General features: G+C 34.8%; 1 protein-coding gene across 5 annotated transcripts in view; it reads right to left on the reverse strand.

The window, feature by feature from the left end:
• Window positions 1–810: 810 nt before the first annotated feature.
• The window catches only part of PPIG (peptidylprolyl isomerase G), a 41,103-nt gene continuing 29,737 nt past the window's right edge, over window positions 811–12,176 (reverse strand). For 4 of the 5 annotated variants that reach the window (XM_073807595.1, XM_019922840.3, XM_019922841.3 and 1 more), the window contains 5 exons: window positions 6,388–6,601; window positions 5,438–5,599; window positions 3,953–4,040; window positions 2,327–2,463; window positions 811–2,139 (listed from right to left, as the gene is read on the reverse strand). In XM_073807595.1, the coding sequence (XP_073663696.1) occupies window positions 1,032–2,139; window positions 2,327–2,463; window positions 3,953–4,040; window positions 5,438–5,599; window positions 6,388–6,601 (1,709 nt within the window). In that variant the 3' untranslated portion in view covers window positions 811–1,031. The remainder of the gene's footprint in view (window positions 2,140–2,326; window positions 2,464–3,952; window positions 4,041–5,437; window positions 5,600–6,387; window positions 6,602–12,176) is intronic. The other variant, XM_019922843.3, reaches the window with a different exon arrangement.

A 12,176-nucleotide genomic window follows, 5' to 3' on the forward strand; every position in this document is an offset into this window, starting at 1 on the left:
CAAGTTAAAAAAAAAAAAAAAACATGCAACATTAATACTCAACTCTATATAGGTCAGTGGCCAAAAAGAGAAATCTAAGTTAATGTGTCAATACTAACAATTTTTAGAATCTGTCTAACATAAAGACCTGCACAAGTGGTATGTTTTAGTGAGAAAACTATTTTTTTCATTTTAGAGAAGGGTAATGGTAATAATAATAATAAAACATTCCCCCAAAGCAAGTTTCATCTCTTCAGACCAACAGCAACACAGAATTGAGAATTACAACCTGATCTTCAAGGTACAGTTCTTGTCAGATGCTGTGTAACAGCAAGCCAAGCCCAATCAGTACATCAACTGAAAAAAAATACTCAACTATATTTATAGACAGTGAAGTAAAACAAAACTAAAGAGGAAAAATATTAATATGAAACAAGCTACCGGTAGAAATATAAAGAGTAACATGAAGTGCAATATAAATATCTATTTTAAAGCACAAATTACTATAAAATCAAAAGTAATGACTTAATATCTCAAGTTATTAGGGTCCCACTTCTGTGTAATTAAAAGCTGCTGCTGCAAGCCTCTGTTATAAATGCTATAGAAAAATCTACACAAGATTTCTTCTACCTAGTGGCTTCTAAGGTTACTTTAATCATGAGAAACACAAGCTTTTGTAACAATGTATTCCAACAATCAGTTATGTTTGTTTCCAACTGGCCGATCACACAAATCAGGGTGTAGGATAGCATGTTTGCTACTGGCTGATTGTTGCAACACAAAAATGCATACATGAAATAGTTAAACACAGCACACAGTATTACACCAAAGTGTTTTTCTCATTTCAAGTTTATTAAAACTTTTGCAGTACAAATTATCCAGGTTGCAGATTATCAAAAGATCGACTCAATAAAGTCCACATTGGAAAAAAAAAAAAAAAGGACAAACATAAACCCAAAACAATGAAAAGAAAACAACATAAAGGGGATTCATCAGCAAGTCTCTAAAACTTAAAATTTGAGACAGAATGGAAATAAGTTTATATACCTCATTCATCCACTTTTGTCTTCATCTGTTCCAGGGCTTGATTCATGATCAAATTTTTTATTTTTATCATGTGTGTGGTCATTTTCTTGACCCTTTGATTTTTGGTTTTCTTTTTCCACTGAGGATCTGGTCTTCTCATCCTCCTTATTTTTCAAAGTTGAGAACTTTAATTCATTGTCCTGACTACTTTGTTTCATTTTTGAGAATGGACTTTGATCTCTATCAGCCTTTTTTTCCCTGTTACTATTTGAGCTACTATGATCACGATTTTTAGAGTACATTCTCTTCTCACCCTCAGAATTCTCTTTTCTGTGTGAACTTTTACTTTCTTGGTTTCTGTATTTTTCTTTGTTTCTGCTTTGACTTTCTTCTCTCTCTGAGCTCCGTGAATCTCTCCTCCTTCTCCTCCTGTCTTTACTTCTTGATCTTCCTGGCGTTGCTCTTCTGTCTCGGCTCCGTGACCTTCCTCTTCTCCTGTACTCCTGTTCTCTGTATCTGTGATACTCCTTGCTTCTGCTGCGATCTCGGTCATGGCTTCTAGACCGCACTCTTCTGCTCCTGTCCCTACTTCTGCTTCGTTCCCTTGTTCTACTATTGTAACTGTGTTTGCCTTTAGTTACATCGCGTTCTCTACTCCTAGACTGTGCACGTCTGTCCTTGTCCTTACTTTTATTATGATCATGCTCATTGCTTTTGGATTCTAACTGTTTAGACTTCTCTTTACTTCTACTCCTTTCCTGATCTTTTCCTTTAGAATCAGACTTTTCTTTTTCTTTAACATTCTCATGATCCCTTTCTTTACTCCTTGACCTCATCCTCTTTTCTTCATGTCTATTATGCTTTGTATCTCTTTCCTTACTCTTGGATTTCTCTTTGCTCTTACTCCTACTTTTCGATTTGGCCCTTTTCTTTACCTTGTTTTTATATTTATCATCTTTTTCTGAATTTCTTCTGATGTCTCTCTCTTTGCTGTTAGATTTATGATCTTTAACTTTCTTTTCCTTTTCACTTTTTCTGTTTGGACTCTCAGAAACATGCCTATGATCAGTTATTTTTTTCTCTTTTACTCTAACTGGGCTTCTTTGATTTTCTTTTATTTCATTTAACTCACTCCTAAAAAAGGAAGAAAAAAAGTTTTGGGGAAAGTTTATTAGGAAAACAATGGTGTCCATTATTGCTGAAATGATATTCTATTTTCCTTAAGACATTCAGAAACAACTGAAATGGCTTTAAATGAAATAATTTTAAATAGTTAAAAAAAATACTTGTTACTGCATTTGAAATAAGAGTTAAATCTTACTTATCCCCTTTGATCCATCTTTCACCACTTGATACCCTCATTCTTTGAGCTCTCTGCATCTCCTGCCTCCAATGTGGAGGAGTCTCACTACGTCTGAAACGATCCCTGGATCTGGATCTAGAAGGAGTTCGATAACGCTTTAAAAAAAGAGGGGAAAAATTAATATATAAAAATATAAAAGCATTATAACAATTGCTAAAGTGTACATATTTCTAGGTTCAAAAATGTCTGCTATTTCCATGCCTTCTAAAATAACTAAATTTCTCAATTGTCAGGTAGGAAATCAATGAGGCATAATGTGGTTTGATATCTTTGCTTTCATTGCTAATGAAATGTGTGTTTATATGTTCTTGTTTTAAATATGTCTTGGGTTTAAGTTCTAAAACAGTAAGTATCAATAGCTATATCCCACATCAACAAAAGCTCTTTTGAATCCTCAATCATTTTTAAGAGTGTAAAGAGGTCCGAAGACAAAAAGTTTGAGAACTGCTATGAGAATAGTTAGGAAGCCCTTTATAGTTCAGAGAATATACAATGGTGAACTGAACTAAGATGGTAGGAGTGGAGCTTGAGAGAAGCAGATACATTTCAGAGTATTTAGGAGGTTGAGGTTGAACAGACAGGATTTGGTGATGGATAAGTTATATAAGGTAGGAAAGAAAAGGGGAGAAACAAAATGATTCTTGGGCTTCAGGTTTAAGTGCTTGCACAGGTGGTAGTGTCTGTCACTGAGACCAGAAATCTAAAGGAGGGTCAGGCCTGAAGAAGTGTTTATGCTTACCATTGTATATGATGAGTTTAAAGTGCCCATTAGGCACCTAAATGGTCATCAAATAAACCTTTGATGCCAGAAAGGCAGATGAAAAACTGACAGTTATCAGCATACAGGTACCCAGTGAAGTTACGAGAGTGATTATATTGCCCAAGAAGCATATGCAAAGTGAGAAGAGTTAGAACCCTGAGGTACTACAATATTTAAACATCAGGTAGAAGAGCATGAACTAGCACTGGAAATTTAAGACAGACTGGCCAGAGACAGGAAGAAAAGATGATGGAAGCAAAGGGAAAAGAGTGTTACAAGGAGGGAGATTAAATAAGACAAAGACTGAAAGGATCCAATGGATTCTGTGACTTGGAACTGACCATAAAGCAAGTGCTGTTTTCAGCAGAATGGCAGAAGACAAACTGAAATGGCTGAGGAACAAGTAGGAAGTGAAGAAATAATATACTAAGTATAGCCACGTTGGTTAAAAGTTTTGAAAAAACAAGAAGATATTTAAATTCTGATGAGGAGAATCCAGTGAAGAGAAAGAGTATGAAATATAAGAATAGGGTTAATTTTTAACAAGCATAGGGACACAGTGGTCAGGAAGTAACAAAGGGGTACAAGAAAGACCTCAATCTCATTTTATACCATGTACATGTAAAATCCATTAACATCCCATGGATTTTCAATGTGGAAGAACCAACACAAAGAAGTTACTATAAAAGGAGAACATATAATTCAACATCCGTATCTACTCTAAATTTTAACTACTTATGTATAAAACAATACTTAAGAAACACTCTAGGATTATTTAAGATAAATGCAATACTATTAGAACTTCTGGGAAAAGAATCACCTACCCTTGGTCCTCTTCCTTTAATTTTCCTGCCAGACCTAGTAACTAAAAGTCGCCTCTGGTATGAAGCAGGCTGGGAGTTAAGTAGATTACTAGAAGGAAGCAGAGGGAAAATTAAAAAACATTATTTTATAAAAATAAATCTGGAGAACATAGCTTTACTGATCTAAACTAATAAATTTAAAGTCTTACATATATAATCAGTGGTTCTCAACCAGGAATGTTATCAATCCTAGTAGTTATCTGGAAAAGTATGGGAGCATTTTTACAACTGTCAATGACTAGAGGGTGCTATTGGTACCGAGTGACAAGTCAGGAATGCTAAAATCTTGTAATGTGTGTAGATGAAGAACTATCCTGTTCCCAAATGCCAACTGTGTCCTGTTGAGAAACACTGTTATATAATCATCACTAAGATGAAGTCAACCTGATAGTGCTAAGGAACTCAGAGTAGGCTACATGCTGTTGAGAGAACAATTTTAAAGCTATCTGATTCTAAAGTATCTTACTATCCTATAAGCAGTTGTTCACTGGTAATAAAACTATAGAGAAATGTAATTAATGTGAATTAAACAGAGACAAGATGGTCTGAATTAGCAAAATGTTTAATATCATGCTTTATACCAGAAAGGGAAACTATTTATTTTCAAATAATAATGAGTTAATATTTAATTAGCACTAACAATATCTGTGTATGTTATATCTGAAAAATGCATTCTAAAGTAGTTCAAATATCTTCTCCTTAATGTTTACTTCCTTAGACACACAATTTCCTATTAACTGAATAAACTCAATCCAATCCATCAAAATTATCCCAATTCAAGTAACCAAGACTTACTTTTATATTTTTACTGTATTGTGAAAGTATAGGGGGAATGTTCAGAATTTTACCACTTTTAAATACATTATTTCCAATTATAAATAAGAGAAAGATACCCATCTTTTTTTCTATCTTTGGACATAATTATTAAAATGATTCATCAAGAACCAACAACTTCTAATACTAATAATGTGAACTTATGTAGAAAAATTTTCAAAGTACTTGAATATGCTGTCAATTTTCAATACCACAATATTGTAAACCAGGCAAGGAAAACAGCATTTTCCCCCATCAGACAAACTGAAAAATAAAGGTTCTTACTTGCTTAAAAGTTTAATGTATACAAATAACAGAGTAAAACACTTGTTTTAAATGGAATTTGTTTGGAATGCCACTTAACAATATGTTTTTGCCATTTGCAGTGCTTGTTTCTTTTTTTTAATTAATGTAACTTTTATTCAAAAATCTGTCTGAATTAAGTCAATTTATCTTTTCAGCTATGTGGTTAGCAAAAAGGAGCCTTGCTAACATTATCCTATTAAGAAATTTCAATCTTGGGACAAGGTCACCAATTAAACCTTATCTAAAATAAGCAAAAATGGTTTTTTAAAAAAGAAAGGTTCTGTGGTAGAGAATGTAGACGTTTATAAAATAAACATATTCACATACCACTCTCTCTCTCTCTCCCTGTTCTTCCTTTCTTTTTCATCAGCTTTAGGAGGACTTTTTCTCATTAGGAATCTATTTTCAGGTATTGGAGGGATTTCTTCTGGACGAACAGTAGACTGGGGTTGTGCTTCAAGATTTTCAGCCTCACTTTCACTAGATGCGCTTTAAAAGAAACACACACAACAAATTCCACTTGGTTATTATGTACCTACCCCGATTTTCCAATTGTTGGTATTTCTTTCCTTTGTAATATGTACAATATATGCATCATTCTGTCCCCGATCTCTGACCAAAAATGCAATTACATGGGGAAAATACTCATTCCTCTGACAAACCAACCAAAAACCAAAACCAAATGTTTCTGTTATCACATTCTCAAAAAATATTTTCCAATAAAATGGAACCAAAATATGATACTTCATGTGCAATGCCCTCTGATAAATTTAAAATACTTGAAAATATAGGTAAAGAAACTGCTTTAGAGGCAACAGGTTTATAAAGATGAGTTTTAGTACAACCATAGATTATTTCAGACAAAACAGGAAAGAAAAGAAATATGCTGACATTATCTGCTTTCTACCCTATGCTATCATAGGAGGAAAAAAAATAAAGAACAAAAAAGCGAGAGACTGCTACAGAAAATAAAACAGTCATTGGTTTCCTATAATTCTCACTAATCTTATATTCCTCCCATAAAACACAAACCTATATAACCAAAAGGTCATTGAATTCAGACAAAATGAACTGAATGGTTTGGTTGAAAATTAAAATGAATGTCCCCAAATTTAATCTATAGACTGTAGAATATCAAAATGGTCTTATACTTCATGCTATGAAACATTTCTCACTATTTTCATGTTCCATATAATTGATCCAAAATCCCAATAGATTTATATATAAACAGAAGGGAATTAGAATACAAAGTCAGTACTGTAAAAGTAAATTAAGACCTTTTCTTGCTTTTCTTTCGCTTCTTCTTTTCTTTCTTGTGTTTACGAGAATTTTTCCTATGTTTCTTCTTTCTTTTTTTTGATTTCTCTTCAGAAGCACTTTCAGAATCAGAAGAATCAGAAGAGGACTGAGAATCGCTTGAACTATCTGAGTCACTGGATGATGATGAGGAGGAGGAGGAGGATTTATGCCTTTTCTTTTCTTCTTTCCTAGCTTTAATAAAAAGCAAAACGGTTTGGTGAACACTTTTTAGACAAACTTTGTAAGTGGAAGTTTAGATTTTTTTGCAGATTCTCAAAGTCCAGTATTTAACACTTAGCTCATCCAGCTATTTGACCTGAGGCGTACAGGAAAGGAGTTAAGACTCAAGATTAGAATCCAGATCTACAGACGCATGGGGCAGAGTTATATTTATATCTAAAGAATTCTGGAAAAGTAATAGGTAAATCTAAAACATTAAACTAAGTTAATTTTAGGAATCATATGAATAACATACTTTTTTAAAGGCACAGAAATAACACTCAAGAATCCCAGATTCTAATCTTTTTGTAGTTTTCAACTTTTTCTCTTATCAATATTGGAAGTACAACTGTAGGAGAGAAGTAATAGAAAAAATACTATGCATGAATGTGGAAAGATAAGAAACACGATTCCACTGGCATGGGCTTATTCAATGTCTGAGTATTCCTCTAATGATTAAGAAATTTAGCTTTGGTTGAAAAGCAGACTTACAACAGAGGGTAGTGGTAGTCATTTGCCAATGATTAATAAATATGTTTTGGGGTCTCTACAAAAAGTAATTTCAAATTTAAATTTTATTTTGGGTTAAGGAAGTTTAATTTTAAAAGGGGTCCCAAAACTCAAATGCTTTAAGGATGAGGAAACTAACACAAATAAGTGAGGTTAACTAGGAAATGGAGGAAGATATGACAGACTGGACAGAGCTTCGCCCACCTAACAGTATTCTAATTCCAACCATGGTGGACTTAAAGAAGTGAATTCAACAATCTGATTAAAAAATGGGCAGAGAACCTGAATAAACATTTTTCCAAAGGAGACATACAGATGCCAACAGGCACATGAAAAGATGCTCAACATCACTAATCATCAGAGAAATGCAAATCAAAACAATGAGATAGCACCTCACACCTGTCAGAATGGCTATTATCAAAAAGACAACACATAACAAGCATTGGTGAGGATGTGGAGAAAAGGGACCCCTTGTGCACTGTTTGTGAGAATGTAAATTGATATAGCCAGTATGGGAAGTAGCATGGAGGATCCTCAAGAAGTTAAAATAGCAGTGCCATATGACCCAGCAATTCTATTTCTGGGTATTTATCAAAAAAAAACTAAAACACTAATTCTGAAAGATATATGCAACTCAACCTTCACTGAAGCATTATTTACAATAGCCAAGATATGGAAGCAACCTAAGTGTCCACTGATATGTGAATGGATAAAGAAGATGTAGCGCGTGCACGCACACACACACGCGCACACGCAATGGAATATTACTTAGCCATAAAAAAGGAAGGACCTCCTACCCCTTGTGACAACATGGATGGATCTAGAGGGTATTATGCTAAGTGAAATAAGTCAGACAGAAAAAGGCAAATACTGTGTGATTTCAATTATATGTGCAATCTAAAAAACAAAACAAATGAACAAACATAACAAAACAGAAACAGACCCATAGATACAGTGAAGAAACTAGTGGTTGCCAGAGGAGAAGGCGATTAAGGGGGTGGGGAAATAGGTTTATGGGATTAAGAAGTACAAACTTCCAGTTATAAAATAAGTCATGGGGATGTAGTGTAGAGCACAGGGAATATAGTCAATAATATTGTAATATCCCTGTATGGTGACAGAGAATAACTAGACTTATTATAGTGATCGTTTTGTAATGTATAAAAATATCAAATCACTGTTGTATGCCTGAAATCAATAGGATATTTTCAGTCCATTATGCCTTAATTAAAAGAGAAGTAAGTGAATTCAGGCTAAAGCTGGGACAATATTGATATATGGATAACTACAATACAGTGGAACAGAAAATACATTAGAATCCAGATATAGGTAAATAAAATATAAATCATTTATCCTTCTTATCGTATATGAATTGTTCCACTGGCTAACCAAATAGAAGATGAAGGGAAGATGCTCTTTATCAAAAGTACTCCAAGAATAAATGAATAAGGAATTACAGAGTTAGAATATCACCATTTGACAACTCCTAAGGAGGCACTGCCCACCAATGGCCACTGCAGAGCAGAGACAACCTGTCCTAAGTGACCCTTGCTCCCATCAAATAGAATTTAAAAAAATCAAAACTATATCTGATCAATTTTCTAGATCTAACTACAAAGTTATATGAAATAGAAGCACAGAAGGAACACATTACATAACAGAAGGATGCAATCCGTAAAATTCAGTGTGTGCAATAATGGGAAAGAAACACTACAGGACAAATGACCTAGCTTGTTCAACAAATAAATCTCAAGAAACATAAAAAGAAATGGTGGGATAATCTATTAAAAACAAAAAAAATTTACAACACCAACCCAAATGTTTGAACCTGATTTGGATTCAAATTCAAACATCAAAAAATTAACATTAACTAAACAATTAGAAATTTGAACACTGTTAAGGATTTCTGACATTTAGGAACATATGTGTATATATGTCTGCATATGATTATGGTACGGTTATTTTTTTCAAAAGAGTCACCTTTTAGAGATAGTGAAATATTTATCAATAAAATGTTATGCCTAGAATTTACTTCAAACAGGAAATGGAGAACTGTCCAAGGACAGGTAACATGAGATTAGGCATAAATTAACTGGTAAAGATGGGTAATGAACATGGGTAATTTGTTATACAATTTCAATCACTTTTGTACATGTTAGTATTTTCCATAATTAAAAAAAAATCAAAGAGAACAAAGACAATATCTTTGGACTGACTGTTGGCTGTTTACAGACCTTAATTGAAAGGGTTAACAGCTGGTTTGTAACCTTTCTGTTAGCTTCAGAACACCTGAGGATTTGGCACTTGGTTGGCACTTGGCCAAATTATTCCTGAAACGTATTTACTTATTTATGACTGCATTGGGGCCTTCTCTAGTTGTGGTGAGTGGGGGCTAACTCTTCATTGTGGTGCACAGGCTTCTCATTGTGGTGGCTTCTCTTGTTGTGGAGCACAGGCTCTAGGCGTGCAGGCTTCAGCAGTTGTGGCACACAGGATCAGTAGTTGTGGCACACGGACTTAGTTCTAAGCTCCACAGCGTGTGGGATCTTCCCGGACCAGGGATCGAGCCAGTGTCCCTCCCCTGCATTGGCAGAAGGATTCCTAACCACTGCATCACCAGGGAAGTCCCTCTTTTAACTCAGAATTTATAGGAGTGTACTGAGTTACAGAGATAAATGAGAATCTGGCTGGAGTTACTGTGTACTTGCCCAAGGGTCTGTGGTTCACTGTTAAGATTATTTCTCTGATACCGAAGAGATGCTGCTGCACTGGAGAATGGGAACAAGGTATAAAAGCTGAAGGAACTCAAGAGGTAATAGCTTCAATGAACTTATTAGGTAGTCTTCGTCACCCAGTCATGCTCCTCAGGACCACGAACCTATTAAGCTGAGATGCCTAGGATATATGCAAGTTCTGCCTAGAACTCATGACATCTCTAATATGACGCTGCTGTTCAAGCTGTGCTGCTTCCTGTCCTATATCCTTTCTTAATGATAAATAAGCTTAGTGCTGAGTGAAGCCTATCTTGTCTCATGAGTCCAATTGTTTATCTGATACCAAAACCACTGTTGATGGTGAGGCAGTATGGGTATGCAAACTGAAAAACCTACTTGCATACACTAAAAACCTGAGGGGGGAGAATCAAACTTAAAGAAACCTAAGGAAGAAAATAAATTCATAATGCATATGAGTAACTCTAAATACAAATATCTGAGGCCATATAATATGGAGACAAAATAAAAATATTCCACATAAGCACAGAATACAGCTGTTAAAATTACTTGACAAAACATAGTAATGCTCTTCCCCATGATTAACAAAGCTTTATTCACCAGCTCCAATTTATATTTATTTTGCATTGTGATTCTTTCCTGAGAAATACACTGAAGTTGGTTTCGTTAAAAGGCAAGCCCAAGAAGCAAGAAGAACTACAGAGTCCTGCAGCCTGTGCAATGAAAACCACATTCACAGAAAGACAGACAAAATGAAAAGGTAGAGGACTATGTACCAGATGAAGGAACAAGATAAAACCGCAGAAAAACAACTAAATGGAGATAGGCAAAATTCCAGAAAAAGAATTCAGAATAATGACAGTGAAGATGATCTGGGACCTTGGAAAAAGAATGGAAGCAAAGATCGAGAAGATGCAAGAAATGTTTAACAAAGACCTAGAAGAATTAAAGAACAAACACCTAGAAGAATTAAAGAACAAACAAACAGAGATGAACAATACAATAACTGAAATGAAAAATACACTAGAAAGAATCAACAGCAGAATAAATGAGGCAGAAGAATGGATAGGTGACGTAGAAGACACAATGATGGAATTCACTGCCACGGAACAGAATAAAGAAAAAAGAATGAAAAGAAATGAAGACAGCCTAAGAGACCTCTGGGACAACATTAAACACACCAACATTCGCATTACAGGGGTCCCAGAAGGAGAAGAGAGAGAGAAAGGACCAGACAAAATATGTGAAAAGATTACAGTCGAAAACTTCCCTAACATGGGAAAGGAAATAGCCACCCAAGTCCAGGAAGCGCAGTGAGTCCCATACAGAATAAACTCAAGGAGAAACACGCTGAGACACACAGTAATTAAATCGGCAAAAATTAAAGACACAGAAAAATTATTGAAAGCAGCAAGGGAAAAATGACAAATAACACACAAGGAAAGTGCCATAAGGTTAACAGCTGATTTCTCAGCAGAAACTCTACAAGCCAGAAGGGAGTGGCATGATATACTTAAAGTGATGAAAGGGAAGAACCTACAACAAAGATAACTCTACCTGGTAAGGATCTCACTCAGATTCGATGGAGAAATCAAAAGCTTTACAGACAAGCAAAAGCTAAGAGAATTCAGTACCACCAAACCAGCTCTACAACAAATGCCAAAGGAACTTCTCTAAGTGGGAAACACAAGAGAAGAAAAGGACCTACAAAAACAAACCCAAAACAATTAAGAAAATGGTATAGGAACATACATATGGATAATTACCTTAAACGTGAATGGATTAAATGCTCCAAACAAAAGACACAGGTTTGCTGAATGGATACAAAAACAAGACTCATATATATGCTGTCTACAAGAGACCCATTTCAGACCTACAGACACATACAGACTGAAAGTGAGGGGATGGAAAAAGATATTCCATGCAAATGGAAATCAGAAGGAAGCTGGAGTAGCAATACTCATATCAGATAAAATAGACTTTAAAATAAAGAAAGTTACAAGAGACAAGGAAGGACACTACATAACGATCAAGGGATCAATCCAAGAAGAATATATAACAATTATAAATATATATGCACCCAACATAGGAACACCTCAATATATAAGGCAACCGCTAACAGCTGTAAAGGAGGAAATCAACAGTGACACAATAATAGTGGGGGACTTTAACACCTCACACCAATGCACAGATTATCCAAACAGAAAATTAATAAGGAAACACAAGCTTTAAATGACACAATAGACCAAACAGGTTTAATTGATATTTATAGGACATTCTATCCAAAAACAGCAGATTACACTTTC

Source organism: Tursiops truncatus, chromosome 7, assembly GCF_011762595.2.
Source record: "Tursiops truncatus isolate mTurTru1 chromosome 7, mTurTru1.mat.Y, whole genome shotgun sequence".
Lineage (NCBI taxonomy): Eukaryota > Metazoa > Chordata > Mammalia > Artiodactyla > Delphinidae > Tursiops > Tursiops truncatus.